Source organism: Vigna umbellata, chromosome 11, assembly GCF_029865625.1.
Source record: "Vigna umbellata cultivar VRB3 chromosome 11, Vumbellata_1.0, whole genome shotgun sequence".
Classification (NCBI taxonomy): Eukaryota; Viridiplantae; Streptophyta; class Magnoliopsida; order Fabales; family Fabaceae; genus Vigna; species Vigna umbellata.
In genome coordinates this window covers 18,951,927-18,969,624 of record NC_142175.1, presented here as the reverse complement: position 1 = coordinate 18,969,624, position 17,698 = coordinate 18,951,927, and the positions used below count along the sequence as shown (strand labels likewise).

Here is a 17,698-nt window from a genome sequence, read left to right as displayed (position 1 = left end):
TCTCACTATTTCCTGAATATACAACTCTGCCAATTTCTGCATTGACATTCTTAGGTTGATTGGCAAAAAGTGAGCACTTTTCGTCAATCGATCAACTATCACCCAAATGGAATCATGACCCTTCAATGATCTTGGTAAGTGAGTTACAAAGTCCATCGAGATGCTGTCCCATTTCCATTGGGGAATATCCAAATGTTGTAACATTCCACCTGGCCTTTGATGTTCTATCTTAGCCTTCTGACATACCAAACAAGAAGATACAAAATTTGCCACATCCTTTTTCATCCCACTCCACCAGAAAGATTCTTTCAAGTCTTTGTACATCTTAGTCATACCGGGATGTATGCTAAGACGACTCTTGTGTCCTTCTTCTAGAATCATCTTCTTCAACTCATCCTTTGCTGGAATGCAGACTCTATTTTTAAAACGAATAATACCATCTAATCCCAAATTGAAGTCTTTAGCTTGATTCGTTCCCAACAATTCCACCGTATCTTGTAGACATGTGTCTTCCTTTTGTCCCACTTTGATCTTTTCCAAGAAATCATTTGTGATCTTTAAATGACAACACCAAAGGTGATCTTGGCTCAACTTCAATCCCAAGTTCATATCTCTGAACTTCTCTATTAACTCAAACTCCTTCACCATCAAAGCTGACATATGCATTCGCTTCCTACTCAAAGCATCGGCTACAACATTTGCCTTCCCTGGATGGTACTGTAACTCAAAATTAAAGTCCTTCAAATACTCCATCCATCTTCTCTGCCTCATGTTCAACTCCTTCTGATCGAAGAGATACTTCAAACTCTTGTGATCACTAAAGATTTGAAAATGTGATCCGTACAAATAATGCCTCCAAGTCTTCAAAGCAAAAACCACAGCCGCTAACTCGATGTCGTGCGTCGGATAGTTCCTTTCATGTACCTTCAACTGTCTCGATGCATAAGCTACTGGTCGCTTCTCCTGCATCAATACACAACCGAGCCCATGGTATGAGGCATCACAAAACACTTCAAAAACTTTAGAAGTATCAGGAACTGCTAATACTGGAGCACTTGTCAACCGTTTCTTCATCTCTTCAAAACTTGTTTCACACTTGTCGGTCCATAAGAAAGGTTGTTCTTTACGAGTCAATTGCGTCAAAGGACCCACTATCTTGGAGAAACCTTCGACGAACTTCCTGTAGTAACCAGCTAGGCCCACAAAACTTCTTACTTCTGAAACCGTCTTTGGACGTTCCCACTTTAGCACTGCCTCCACCTTCGTTGGATCTACAGAAATTCCTTTGGCAGAAATCACGTGGCCAAGGAATTGTATTTCCTCCAACCAAAATTCACATTTAGATAATTTCCCAAACAATTGATGCTTCCTAAGAGTTTCCAACACAATCCTCAAATGTTCAGCATGTTCTTCACGATCCCTTGAATATATAAGAATATCGTCTATGAACACAACAACGAATTTATCTAGCCACGGTCGAAATATTCGATTCATGTAATCCATGAATATAGTAGGAGCATTGGTCACTCCAAACGGCATCACCACATACTCGTAGTGACCATAACGTGACCTGAAAGCCGTCTTCTGACTATCCTCTGGCTTGACCAAGATCTGATGGTAACCAGACCTCAGGTCAATCTTTGAAAACACACCAGCTCCTCGCAACTGATCCAACAAGTCATCAATTCTTGGCAGTGGGTACTTGTTCTTAATCGTCAACTTGTTCAATTGTCGATAGTCAATACACAACCTTGAACTACCATCTTTCTTCTTTACTAACAAGACTGGAGCTCCCCATGGTGACACACTCGGCCTGATAAACTTCTTCTCTAGTAGTTCCTCAATTTGTCTCTTCAGCTCAGCTAGCTCTGTTGGAGCCATCCTATACGGAGCCATAGACACTGATCCAGCCCCTGGTACCAAGTCTATAGAGAACTCCACTTCCCTGTTCGGCGGCAACCCTGGTACTTCATCTGGAAAGACATCCTCGAACTCTTCCACTACTAGGGATACCCGTCGTCTGGACCTCAAAACTCTTCTTCTCTTGAGCTACCAGTACAAAACACATGGCCCCATCACTAACATCCTTTAGAACTTCTTTGGTTGAGATCAGTTCTAAACCATCCGAGTCTGAAAAAATCAATCGTTGTTGTCCACAGTCAAGAAGAACGTGATTGGCGATCAACCAATCCATTCCCAAAATTACATCTAAGCCTTCGAGAGGTAAGGAGATCAAGTTCACTTTGAACTTGCGTCCGTAGACTACAATCGGGCATCCAACACAGATTGAACTGGTTGAAATCTGACCCGATGTTGGTGTCGAAACCACCAATTCATACCTTAGATTACTCACCGGTATACTGAGGTCTTTCAAACAAGTAGAAGAAACAAAGGAGTGCGTAGCTCCGGAATCAAACAATACATGCACACATTTACCAAACAAAAGGCATGTGTCAAGGATGAGATTACCTGGCTTTGCAGCCTCTTCACCGGTCAAAGCGAAAACTCTTCCAGCTATCTTGGGCTTCACTCCTGGAGAACTTGGTTGTTGTGGTGCATATGCTATCTTCTTCTCAGGACAAACATGAGCGAAATGTCCTGGCTTGTTACACACAAAGCACCTCTTCTCTTCAACCTTCACTCCAGAGAGCTTAGGACAATCCTTCTTGTAGTGCGCACCACCGCATTCAAAACATTTCACGGCTGTTCGCATAAGCGGTTGGGGTCGCTGATATGGCTTCTTCCATGGCTTTCCTCTAATAAACTTGTCCTTCTGAGTCTTGTCAACTCGGTTTCGGTTCATTTCTAGTAACTCCACCTTTTTTGTCTTCTCAACTAAGGCTGGAAACTTCTTGATTTCAAGAGGTACAATCATTCTCCTCAGGTCATACCTCAGACCCTGCTCAAATCTTTGACACTTCCACCCTTCCGTCATGTGCTGACTATAAAAACGGATAAGATACTCAAACCTGTCGATATACTCTTGCACTGACATCCCACTTTGACGCAAGGCCAAAAACTCTTGCTCCCTTTCGATCTTGGCACTAGTAGGGAAGTACTTTTCCAAAAACTTGTCCTTGAAACTGTTCCAAGTAATAGCCTCTTCATCATATTCCATCAGTCGTTTCATACCATCCCACCAGTACTCTGCTTCCTCTTTGAGTATGAAGGTTGCGTAATCTAGTTTTTCCTCATCTGTGCATTTGATCACATGAAAGATCTTCTCAATGTCCTTGATCCAAGCATCCGCTTTATCTGGCGTAGCCCTTCCATTGAACCTTGTTGGGTCGTGCCTCAGAAAGTCATTCAGCCTCGAATGAGTCCTCGGTTCCTGAGTGGTATGTTGCCTTTCCATTGCGTTGATCATCCGATCAATAGCCCGATTAAAATCATCAATTGGGGGTGTTTGACCAACATTGTTAGATCGACGTGCCATGTTCTACCATATACGTCAAAAGAAATTAATTTAAACACAAGTTAAAACAATGCATATCTCTACCTTTCAAACCAACGCTCTCTAAAAGAGCTACAAAATCATCACAAAAAATCACAGAGTCACACAACAGAAGTTAACGAGCTCACTTCCCAAAAGCCCCAAAAGATTTTCGAAAACCATTGCTCTGATACCAAACAGTGTAACACCCCGATTTAGGCGTTACAATTTATATTCCACAAAATACATATATAATTTTTCTTTAACAAATTTCAACACCCATAAAATATTAAGTTCTTTATTACAGCACAAGTCTTCTGAAAATAAAAGTCCACACAGTTCATAAACTTCTGAAATTTAAAATTTCTCACAGTTCGGAAATTCAAACACAGATTTATTTTAGAAATTCCCCATGTCTCCTTTTCCCCACAGATCTCTCATCTTCTAAGCAAGTCCAGAACCATCTGCTAATTCATCTGATATAGTTTCTGCTCCCGTATAATATCACACATTATACGATCATCGCATTCACATGCACAAACACAAACAGTAGGGTGAGCTAACCGATTCAGGAAATATACATCATCCACAATCTTACTAACATCACAAGTGTGGCAATCAGTCAAATACATGCATCTCAAACATACTCAAAAACCAACTATTACACTGATACTTTATAATATTTCTCCAGTCAAAATCATCAGTCGATTTACTCGAGTTAATACAACATATTATTAATCTGCCTACTTACTAAAGCACAACAGTCAACCATCCTTCTGTCTACTTACCAAAGTAGTATAACCATGATATACTGATTACTTACCAAAGTAATCTAACAAGGTGATTTTTATTATTTACTTACCAAAGTAGTACAACAAGGTGATATTGTCTACTTACCAAAGTAGCACAATAAGGTGATATCGTCTACTTACCAAAGTAGCACAAAACAAGGTCTTCTGCCTACTTACCAAAGTAGCACAAAACAAGATCTTCTGCCTACTTACCAAAGTAGCACAAAACAAATTCTTCTGCCTACTTACCAAAGTAGCGCAGCAAGACAATACTGTCTACTTACCAAAGTAGCACAGTATAGTTAATCTGCCTACTTATCAAAGTAGCCCGATTTATATCGTTCTTTTTATCTCTTCATTCATCATCTCATCCTGCCTACTTATCAAAGTAGCGCAAATCACCCTGCTTACTTACCAAAGTAACGCAGACCCAACATCTACTCGCCTACTTACCAAAGTAGCGCAAACCAACATCATTTACATTATTTCAACAAATTATTCATAATCAACCACAACCCATCCAAAACTAATCATACTCAACAAGCATAAGAAAACCGGTGAACTTTTCTCAATTCCCTTCTGTCTACTTACCAATGTAGTACAAATTAACCAAATTACATTTTCCTAACATATTATTCATAACCAATCACAGGCCATCTCAACCACTAATCCCAAACCAATCATGCTTAACAAGTACATAATAACCAATCAACATATCTCAGTTTCAATTCTGCCTACTTAACAAAGTAGCACAAATTAACCAAATTACCTTTTTCAATATATTATTTATCGACGATCTGAACCAATCAAACTAATCAACAACATGTTTAGATCATATGGTAAGCTTTTCAGTCCAATCCAATGGTTAATGAGGCGGAAATCATCAATTTTGTATAAATGATCCAAAAACATAAATTAAATAGTATTGAGATCCCTGAGAAGGTACGAAATTAATATCTCTAAATCTGTAACTCCGATCTAAAATTCGAACGGTCGAAGTATGCCACTATCTCTTAGGAACAACATACTAAAAATTCAGGATAATCCAACGGCTAAATAAGTAGATATGGAGGTTTTACCGAGGTAACTCAGCGACAGAAATTTAAGTGGTTCTCGGTTTAACTCAAAATGCGGAATGAATTCCTCTAAACACAGACATCTAATTCCAAATCTGAACGGTCAAGATCACTTAATATGTCTTATGAACTACATACTAAAGTTTGGGCTCAATCTAACGGTAGATGAAATATATATGAAATATTTACCATGATAGCTTAAGAACAGCAATACAGTGTTCATCCGATTGTTTCACACTTTCGAAATTTCTTTCTCTAAACATAGACCTTCAATTACAAATCCGATCGGTCAAATTGTATTAATATGTCCTAAGAATCATATATCAAATTTTGAGGTTGATCTATCGGTCCAATAGGTCAGAATCAATATTATACCGAGACAACTCAGTAACAGAACTACAGGGGTAACTAATTTACTCAATCTTGCAGGATTTATTTCTCCAATTACAGACTTCTATTTTCAAATCCGAACGGTCAAAGTTTAGTAATAGATCTTAGGATTCACATACTAAACTTTTAGCTAAATCCAACGGTGAAAACAATTAATAGAATTTTTTCACCACAGTAACTCGAAAATAAGAAATTATAATCTTGAAAACCAAATTTTACACAAGTCAATATATAACTACCATTACCAAATTTTAACACATTCATACTCATATTCATGATCATAATCAAGAAAGGATTAGCTCCCCTACCTCTTCTCCTTGCAAGAAATTCTTCACTCTTGATACACCTAGACCACCACCCTTGCTTGCTCTCCTTCTCAAATGTAAAAGTATTTTGTAACTTAAATCTTATTTCTCTTGCCCTCTCTTCTGGCCGTATAGGTGCTATATAAGGAGAAATAAATTCTCTTTGGCAGCTGGCTTAGCAATCATTCCATAAGAAAATAATGGAAAATGAAGGGTCCCATGTAAGAAATTTTTACACCCATGATTGAAAGCCTTGCACTCATGTTTCACGGAAAGCCAATTTCCATAATTCAAGTTTTGTCTTCTTCTTCTTTTCACATTATTATTTTATTTTATTTATGACCCTCCTTTGATCAAACATGGACCACACAATTTGCATTAAATTTAAATAACTAATACAAGACAATCAAGCTAAACAAAATGGTGGACAAAATACAAATAATAGTATTTATCTTACATATGAATGCACACCATAATTAATTATTCAAAACCACAACATTCATAAAATTATTTTGATTTTTCTATGGGTCTTACATTCACCCCAACTCCAAAAATTTTCGTCCTCGAAAATTAAGATGTTACCCAAACAAATGAGGGTATTCTTTTATCATATAATCCTCTAGCTCCCATGTCATCTCCTGGGTTTCCTCGTTCCAAAGTACCTTCACTGTACGAATTTCCTTTCCCCGTAACTTCTTTGTTTGAACTTCTAACACTCTTACTGGCATCACTTCGATAGTAAGATCTTCACGCACTTGAATGTCATCTGTTTCCAAAACATGAGTCGGATCAGAGACATACTTCCTCAGCTGCGACACGTGGAACACATTATGCAAGTTCGCCAACTGTGGTGGTAATGCTACCTCATATGCTACTGGTCCAATCCTCCTAAGAATATCGTAAGGACCAAGAAACTTTGGTGACAACTTCCTTGATTTAATAGCCCTACCTATGCCGGTAATCGGTGTCACACGTAGAAACACATGATCTCCTTCGCTGAATTCAAGAGGTCTTCTTCTCTTGTCTGCATAAGATTTTTGTCGACTTTGTGTTGCACGCATCCGGTCTTGTATCAACTTGACTTTTTCTGTCGTTTGCTGTAATAACTCGGGACCTACTGAAATTGTTTCTCCATCCTGAAACCAGCACAAAGGTGTCCTGCACCTTCTCCCATACAATGCTTCATACGGTGCCATTCCAATGCTTGCATGAAAGCTGTTGTTGTATGTGAATTCCACCAAAGGCAATACCTCACTCCAACCTCCCAAGTGATCCAATACACACGTTCTCAGCAGATCTTCCAATGACTGAATAGTCCTTTCAGTTTGTCCATCTGTTTGAGGATGATATGCTGAACTCATTCTTAACTTTGAACCCAAAGCCTCTTGCAATTGCTGCCAGAACCTTGACGTAAACCTTGGATCCCGATCTGAGACAATGCTATTTGGTACACCATGCAATCTCACTATTTCCTGAATATACAACTCTGCCAATTTCTGCATTGACATTCTTAGGTTGATTGGCAAAAAGTGAGCACTTTTCGTCAATCGATCAACTATCACCCAAATGGAATCATGACCCTTCAATGATCTTGGTAAGTGAGTTACAAAGTCCATCGAGATGCTGTCCCATTTCCATTGGGGAATATCCAAATGTTGTAACATTCCACCTGGCCTTTGATGTTCTATCTTAGCCTTCTGACATACCAAACAAGAAGATACAAAATTTGCCACATCCTTTTTCATCCCACTCCACCAGAAAGATTCTTTCAAGTCTTTGTACATCTTAGTCATACCGGGATGTATGCTAAGACGACTCTTGTGTCCTTCTTCTAGAATCATCTTCTTCAACTCATCCTTTGCTGGAATGCAGACTCTATTTTTAAAACGAATAATACCATCTAATCCCAAATTGAAGTCTTTAGCTTGATTCGTTCCCAACAATTCCACCGTATCTTGTAGACATGTGTCTTCCTTTTGTCCCACTTTGATCTTTTCCAAGAAATCATTTGTGATCTTTAAATGACAACACCAAAGGTGATCTTGGCTCAACTTCAATCCCAAGTTCATATCTCTGAACTTCTCTATTAACTCAAACTCCTTCACCATCAAAGCTGACATATGCATTCGCTTCCTACTCAAAGCATCGGCTACAACATTTGCCTTCCCTGGATGGTACTGTAACTCAAAATTAAAGTCCTTCAAATACTCCATCCATCTTCTCTGCCTCATGTTCAACTCCTTCTGATCGAAGAGATACTTCAAACTCTTGTGATCACTAAAGATTTGAAAATGTGATCCGTACAAATAATGCCTCCAAGTCTTCAAAGCAAAAACCACAGCCGCTAACTCGATGTCGTGCGTCGGATAGTTCCTTTCATGTACCTTCAACTGTCTCGATGCATAAGCTACTGGTCGCTTCTCCTGCATCAATACACAACCGAGCCCATGGTATGAGGCATCACAAAACACTTCAAAAACTTTAGAAGTATCAGGAACTGCTAATACTGGAGCACTTGTCAACCGTTTCTTCATCTCTTCAAAACTTGTTTCACACTTGTCGGTCCATAAGAAAGGTTGTTCTTTACGAGTCAATTGCATCAAAGGACCCACTATCTTGGAGAAACCTTCGACGAACTTCCTGTAGTAACCAGCTAGGCCCACAAAACTTCTTACTTCTGAAACCGTCTTTGGACGTTCCCACTTTAGCACTGCCTCCACCTTCGTTGGATCTACAGAAATTCCTTTGGCAGAAATCACGTGGCCAAGGAATTGTATTTCCTCCAACCAAAATTCACATTTAGATAATTTCCCAAACAATTGATGCTTCCTAAGAGTTTCCAACACAATCCTCAAATGTTCAGCATGTTCTTCACGATCCCTTGAATATATAAGAATATCGTCTATGAACACAACAACGAATTTATCTAGCCACGGTCGAAATATTCGATTCATGTAATCCATGAATATAGTAGGAGCATTGGTCACTCCAAACGGCATCACCACATACTCGTAGTGACCATAACGTGACCTGAAAGCCGTCTTCTGACTATCCTCTGGCTTGACCAAGATCTGATGGTAACCAGACCTCAGGTCAATCTTTGAAAACACACCAGCTCCTCGCAACTGATCCAACAAGTCATCAATTCTTGGCAGTGGGTACTTGTTCTTAATCGTCAACTTGTTCAATTGTCGATAGTCAATACACAACCTTGAACTACCATCTTTCTTCTTTACTAACAAGACTGGAGCTCCCCATGGTGACACACTCGGCCTGATAAACTTCTTCTCTAGTAGTTCCTCAATTTGTCTCTTCAGCTCAGCTAGCTCTGTTGGAGCCATCCTATACGGAGCCATAGACACTGATCCAGCCCCTGGTACCAAGTCTATAGAGAACTCCACTTCCCTGTTCGGCGGCAACCCTGGTACTTCATCTGGAAAGACATCCTCGAACTCTTCCACTACTGGGATACCCGTCGTCTGGACCTCAAAACTCTTCTTCTCTTGAGCTACCAGTACAAAACACATGGCCCCATCACTAACATCCTTTAGAACTTCTTTGGTTGAGATCAGTTCTAAACCATCCGAGTCTGAAAAAATCAATCGTTGTTGTCCACAGTCAAGAAGAACGTGATTGGCGATCAACCAATCCATTCCCAAAATTACATCTAAGCCTTCGAGAGGTAAGGAGATCAAGTTCACTTTGAACTTGCGTCCGTAGACTACAATCGGGCATCCAACACAGATTGAACTGGTTGAAATCTGACCCGATGTTGGTGTCGAAACCACCAATTCATACCTTAGATTACTCACCGGTATACTGAGGTCTTTCAAACAAGTAGAAGAAACAAAGGAGTGCGTAGCTCCGGAATCAAACAATACATGCACACATTTACCAAACAAAAGGCATGTGTCAAGGATGAGATTACCTGGCTTTGCAGCCTCTTCACCGGTCAAAGCGAAAACTCTTCCAGCTATCTTGGGCTTCACTCCTGGAGAACTTGGTTGTTGTGGTGCATATGCTATCTTCTTCTCAGGACAAACATGAGCGAAATGTCCTGGCTTGTTACACACAAAGCACCTCTTCTCTTCAACCTTCACTCCAGAGAGCTTAGGACAATCCTTCTTGTAGTGCGCACCACCGCATTCAAAACATTTCACGGCTGTTCGCATAAGCGGTTGGGGTCGCTGATATGGCTTCTTCCATGGCTTTCCTCTAATAAACTTGTCCTTCTGAGTCTTGTCAACTCGGTTTCGGTTCATTTCTAGTAACTCCACCTTTTTTGTCTTCTCAACTAAGGCTGGAAACTTCTTGATTTCAAGAGGTACAATCATTCTCCTCAGGTCATACCTCAGACCCTGCTCAAATCTTTGACACTTCCACCCTTCCGTCATGTGCTGACTATAAAAACGGATAAGATACTCAAACCTGTCGATATACTCTTGCACTGACATCCCACTTTGACGCAAGGCCAAAAACTCTTGCTCCCTTTCGATCTTGGCACTAGTAGGGAAGTACTTTTCCAAAAACTTGTCCTTGAAACTGTTCCAAGTAATAGCCTCTTCATCATATTCCATCAGTCGTTTCATACCATCCCACCAGTACTCTGCTTCCTCTTTGAGTATGAAGGTTGCGTAATCTAGTTTTTCCTCATCTGTGCATTTGATCACATGAAAGATCTTCTCAATGTCCTTGATCCAAGCATCCGCTTTATCTGGCGTAGCCCTTCCATTGAACCTTGTTGGGTCGTGCCTCAGAAAGTCATTCAGCCTCGAATGAGTCCTCGGTTCCTGAGTGGTATGTTGCCTTTCCATTGCGTTGATCATCCGATCAATAGCCCGATTAAAATCATCAATTGGGGGTGTTTGACCAACATTGTTAGATCGACGTGCCATGTTCTACCATATACGTCAAAAGAAATTAATTTAAACACAAGTTAAAACAATGCATATCTCTACCTTTCAAACCAACGCTCTCTAAAAGAGCTACAAAATCATCACAAAAAATCACAGAGTCACACAATAGAAGTTAACGAGCTCACTTCCCAAAAGCCCCAAAAGATTTTCGAAAACCATTGCTCTGATACCAAACAGTGTAACACCCCGATTTAGGCGTTACAATTTATATTCCACAAAATACATATATAATTTTTCTTTAACAAATTTCAACACCCATAAAATATTAAGTTCTTTATTACAGCACAAGTCTTCTGAAAATAAAAGTCCACACAGTTCATAAACTTCTGAAATTTAAAATTTCTCACAGTTCGGAAATTCAAACACAGATTTATTTTAGAAATTCCCCATGTCTCCTTTTCCCCACAGATCTCTCATCTTCTAAGCAAGTCCAGAACCATCTGCTAATTCATCTGATATAGTTTCTGCTCCCGTATAATATCACACATTATACGATCATCGCATTCACATGCACAAACACAAACAGTAGGGTGAGCTAACCGATTCAGGAAATATACATCATCCACAATCTTACTAACATCACAAGTGTGGCAATCAGTCAAATACATGCATCTCAAACATACTCAAAAACCAACTATTACACTGATACTTTATAATATTTCTCCAGTCAAAATCATCAGTCGATTTACTCGAGTTAATACAACATATTATTAATCTGCCTACTTACTAAAGCACAGCAGTCAACCATCCTTCTGTCTACTTACCAAAGTAGTATAACCATGATATACTGATTACTTACCAAAGTAATCTAACAAGGTGATTTTTATTATTTACTTACCAAAGTAGTACAACAAGGTGATATTGTCTACTTACCAAAGTAGCACAATAAGGTGATATCGTCTACTTACCAAAGTAGCACAAAACAAGGTCTTCTGCCTACTTACCAAAGTAGCACAAAACAAGATCTTCTGCCTACTTACCAAAGTAGCACAAAACAAATTCTTCTGCCTACTTACCAAAGTAGCGCAGCAAGACAATACTGTCTACTTACCAAAGTAGCACAGTATAGTTAATCTGCCTACTTATCAAAGTAGCCCGATTTATATCGTTCTTTTTATCTCTTCATTCATCATCTCATCCTGCCTACTTATCAAAGTAGCGCAAATCACCCTGCTTACTTACCAAAGTAACGCAGACCCAACATCTACTCGCCTACTTACCAAAGTAGCGCAAACCAACATCATTTACATTATTTCAACAAATTATTCATAATCAACCACAACCCATCCAAAACTAATCATACTCAACAAGCATAAGAAAACCGGTGAACTTTTCTCAATTCCCTTCTGTCTACTTACCAATGTAGTACAAATTAACCAAATTACATTTTCCTAACATATTATTCATAACCAATCACAGGCCATCTCAACCACTAATCCCAAACCAATCATGCTTAACAAGTACATAATAACCAATCAACATATCTCAGTTTCAATTCTGCCTACTTAACAAAGTAGCACAAATTAACCAAATTACCTTTTTCAATATATTATTTATCGACGATCTGAACCAATCAAACTAATCAACAACATGTTTAGATCATATGGTAAGCTTTTCAGTCCAATCCAATGGTTAATGAGGCGGAAATCATCAATTTTGTATAAATGATCCAAAAACATAAATTAAATAGTATTGAGATCCCTGAGAAGGTACGAAATTAATATCTCTAAATCTGTAACTCCGATCTAAAATTCGAACGGTCGAAGTATGCCACTATCTCTTAGGAACAACATACTAAAAATTCAGGATAATCCAACGGCTAAATAAGTAGATATGGAGGTTTTACCGAGGTAACTCAGCGACAGAAATTTAAGTGGTTCTCGGTTTAACTCAAAATGCGGAATGAATTCCTCTAAACACAGACATCTAATTCCAAATCTGAACGGTCAAGATCACTTAATATGTCTTATGAACTACATACTAAAGTTTGGGCTCAATCTAACGGTAGATGAAATATATATGAAATATTTACCATGATAGCTTAAGAACAGCAATACAGTGTTCATCCGATTGTTTCACACTTTCGAAATTTCTTTCTCTAAACATAGACCTTCAATTACAAATCCGATCGGTCAAATTGTATTAATATGTCCTAAGAATCATATATCAAATTTTGAGGTTGATCTATCGGTCCAATAGGTCAGAATCAATATTATACCGAGACAACTCAGTAACAGAACTACAGGGGTAACTAATTTACTCAATCTTGCAGGATTTATTTCTCCAATTACAGACTTCTATTTTCAAATCCGAACGGTCAAAGTTTAGTAATAGATCTTAGGATTCACATACTAAAATTTTAGCTAAATCCAACGGTGAAAACAATTAATAGAATTTTTTCACCACAGTAACTCGAAAATAAGAAATTATAATCTTGAAAACCAAATTTTACACAAGTCAATATATAACTACCATTACCAAATTTTAACACATTCATACTCATATTCATGATCATAATCAAGAAAGGATTAGCTCCCCTACCTCTTCTCCTTGCAAGAAATTCTTCACTCTTGATACACCTAGACCACCACCCTTGCTTGCTCTCCTTCTCAAATGTAAAAGTATTTTGTAACTTAAATCTTATTTCTCTTGCCCTCTCTTCTGGCCGTATAGGTGCTATATAAGGAGAAATAAATTCTCTTTGGCAGCTGGCTTAGCAATCATTCCATAAGAAAATAATGGAAAATGAAGGGTCCCATGTAAGAAATTTTTACACCCATGATTGAAAGCCTTGCACTCATGTTTCACGGAAAGCCAATTTCCATAATTCAAGTTTTGTCTTCTTCTTCTTTTCACATTATTATTTTATTTTATTTATGACCCTCCTTTGATCAAACATGGACCACACAATTTGCATTAAATTTAAATAACTAATACAAGACAATCAAGCTAAACAAAATGGTGGACAAAATACAAATAATAGTATTTATCTTACATATGAATGCACACCATAATTAATTATTCAAAACCACAACATTCATAAAATTATTTTGATTTTTCTATGGGTCTTACATTCACCCCAACTCCAAAAATTTTCGTCCTCGAAAATTAAGATGTTACCCAAACAAATGAGGGTATTCTTTTATCATATAATCCTCTAGCTCCCATGTCATCTCCTGGGTTTCCTCGTTCCAAAGTACCTTCACTGTACGAATTTCCTTTCCCCGTAACTTCTTTGTTTGAACTTCTAACACTCTTACTGGCATCACTTCGATAGTAAGATCTTCACGCACTTGAATGTCATCTGTTTCCAAAACATGAGTCGGATCAGAGACATACTTCCTCAGCTGCGACACGTGGAACACATTATGCAAGTTCGCCAACTGTGGTGGTAATGCTACCTCATATGCTACTGGTCCAATCCTCCTAAGAATATCGTAAGGACCAAGAAACTTTGGTGACAACTTCCTTGATTTAATAGCCCTACCTATGCCGGTAATCGGTGTCACACGTAGAAACACATGATCTCCTTCGCTGAATTCAAGAGGTCTTCTTCTCTTGTCTGCATAAGATTTTTGTCGACTTTGTGTTGCACGCATCCGGTCTTGTATCAACTTGACTTTTTCTGTCGTTTGCTGTAATAACTCGGGACCTACTGAAATTGTTTCTCCATCCTGAAACCAGCACAAAGGTGTCCTGCACCTTCTCCCATACAATGCTTCATACGGTGCCATTCCAATGCTTGCATGAAAGCTGTTGTTGTATGTGAATTCCACCAAAGGCAATACCTCACTCCAACCTCCCAAGTGATCCAATACACACGTTCTCAGCAGATCTTCCAATGACTGAATAGTCCTTTCAGTTTGTCCATCTGTTTGAGGATGATATGCTGAACTCATTCTTAACTTTGAACCCAAAGCCTCTTGCAATTGCTGCCAGAACCTTGACGTAAACCTTGGATCCCGATCTGAGACAATGCTATTTGGTACACCATGCAATCTCACTATTTCCTGAATATACAACTCTGCCAATTTCTGCATTGACATTCTTAGGTTGATTGGCAAAAAGTGAGCACTTTTCGTCAATCGATCAACTATCACCCAAATGGAATCATGACCCTTCAATGATCTTGGTAAGTGAGTTACAAAGTCCATCGAGATGCTGTCCCATTTCCATTGGGGAATATCCAAATGTTGTAACATTCCACCTGGCCTTTGATGTTCTATCTTAGCCTTCTGACATACCAAACAAGAAGATACAAAATTTGCCACATCCTTTTTCATCCCACTCCACCAGAAAGATTCTTTCAAGTCTTTGTACATCTTAGTCATACCGGGATGTATGCTAAGACGACTCTTGTGTCCTTCTTCTAGAATCATCTTCTTCAACTCATCCTTTGCTGGAATGCAGACTCTATTTTTAAAACGAATAATACCATCTAATCCCAAATTGAAGTCTTTAGCTTGATTCGTTCCCAACAATTCCACCGTATCTTGTAGACATGTGTCTTCCTTTTGTCCCACTTTGATCTTTTCCAAGAAATCATTTGTGATCTTTAAATGACAACACCAAAGGTGATCTTGGCTCAACTTCAATCCCAAGTTCATATCTCTGAACTTCTCTATTAACTCAAACTCCTTCACCATCAAAGCTGACATATGCATTCGCTTCCTACTCAAAGCATCGGCTACAACATTTGCCTTCCCTGGATGGTACTGTAACTCAAAATTAAAGTCCTTCAAATACTCCATCCATCTTCTCTGCCTCATGTTCAACTCCTTCTGATCGAAGAGATACTTCAAACTCTTGTGATCACTAAAGATTTGAAAATGTGATCCGTACAAATAATGCCTCCAAGTCTTCAAAGCAAAAACCACAGCCGCTAACTCGATGTCGTGCGTCGGATAGTTCCTTTCATGTACCTTCAACTGTCTCGATGCATAAGCTACTGGTCGCTTCTCCTGCATCAATACACAACCGAGCCCATGGTATGAGGCATCACAAAACACTTCAAAAACTTTAGAAGTATCAGGAACTGCTAATACTGGAGCACTTGTCAACCGTTTCTTCATCTCTTCAAAACTTGTTTCACACTTGTCGGTCCATAAGAAAGGTTGTTCTTTACGAGTCAATTGCGTCAAAGGACCCACTATCTTGGAGAAACCTTCGACGAACTTCCTGTAGTAACCAGCTAGGCCCACAAAACTTCTTACTTCTGAAACCGTCTTTGGACGTTCCCACTTTAGCACTGCCTCCACCTTCGTTGGATCTACAGAAATTCCTTTGGCAGAAATCACGTGGCCAAGGAATTGTATTTCCTCCAACCAAAATTCACATTTAGATAATTTCCCAAACAATTGATGCTTCCTAAGAGTTTCCAACACAATCCTCAAATGTTCAGCATGTTCTTCACGATCCCTTGAATATATAAGAATATCGTCTATGAACACAACAACGAATTTATCTAGCCACGGTCGAAATATTCGATTCATGTAATCCATGAATATAGTAGGAGCATTGGTCACTCCAAACGGCATCACCACATACTCGTAGTGACCATAACGTGACCTGAAAGCCGTCTTCTGACTATCCTCTGGCTTGACCAAGATCTGATGGTAACCAGACCTCAGGTCAATCTTTGAAAACACACCAGCTCCTCGCAACTGATCCAACAAGTCATCAATTCTTGGCAGTGGGTACTTGTTCTTAATCGTCAACTTGTTCAATTGTCGATAGTCAATACACAACCTTGAACTACCATCTTTCTTCTTTACTAACAAGACTAGAGCTCCCCATGGTGACACACTCGGCCTGATAAACTTCTTCTCTAGTAGTTCCTCAATTTGTCTCTTCAGCTCAGCTAGCTCTGTTGGAGCCATCCTATACGGAGCCATAGACACTGATCCAGCCCCTGGTACCAAGTCTATAGAGAACTCCACTTCCCTGTTCGGCGGCAACCCTGGTACTTCATCTGGAAAGACATCCTCGAACTCTTCCACTACTGGGATACCCGTCGTCTGGACCTCAAAACTCTTCTTCTCTTGAGCTACCAGTACAAAACACATGGCCCCATCACTAACATCCTTTAGAACTTCTTTGGTTGAGATCAGTTCTAAACCATCCGAGTCTGAAAAAATCAATCGTTGTTGTCCACAGTCAAGAAGAACGTGATTGGCGATCAACCAATCCATTCCCAAAATTACATCTAAGCCTTCGAGAGGTAAGGAGATCAAGTTCACTTTGAACTTGCGTCCGTAGACTACAATCGGGCATCCAACACAGATTGAACTGGTTGAAATCTGACCCGATGTTGGTGTCGAAACCACCAATTCATACCTTAGATTACTCACCGGTATACTGAGGTCTTTCAAACAAGTAGAAGAAACAAAGGAGTGCGTAGCTCCGGAATCAAACAATACATGCACACATTTACCAAACAAAAGGCATGTGTCAAGGATGAGATTACCTGGCTTTGCAGCCTCTTCACCGGTCAAAGCGAAAACTCTTCCAGCTATCTTGGGCTTCACTCCTGGAGAACTTGGTTGTTGTGGTGCATATGCTATCTTCTTCTCAGGACAAACATGAGCGAAATGTCCTGGCTTGTTACACACAAAGCACCTCTTCTCTTCAACCTTCACTCCAGAGAGCTTAGGACAATCCTTCTTGTAGTGCGCACCACCGCATTCAAAACATTTCACGGCTGTTCGCATAAGCGGTTGGGGTCGCTGATATGGCTTCTTCCATGGCTTTCCTCTAATAAACTTGTCCTTCTGAGTCTTGTCAACTC

General features: G+C 39.4%; 1 protein-coding gene across 1 annotated transcript; it reads right to left on the bottom strand.

Moving 5' to 3' along the window:
- Window positions 1–1,969: 1,969 nt before the first annotated feature.
- Window positions 1,970–3,436, bottom strand: LOC148191086 (uncharacterized). Its single transcript, XM_088101281.1, has one exon. The coding sequence runs from the start codon at window positions 3,434–3,436 to the stop codon at window positions 1,970–1,972; it is 1,467 nt and encodes a 488-aa protein (XP_087957407.1).
- Between the last annotated feature and the right edge of the window lie 14,262 nt (window positions 3,437–17,698).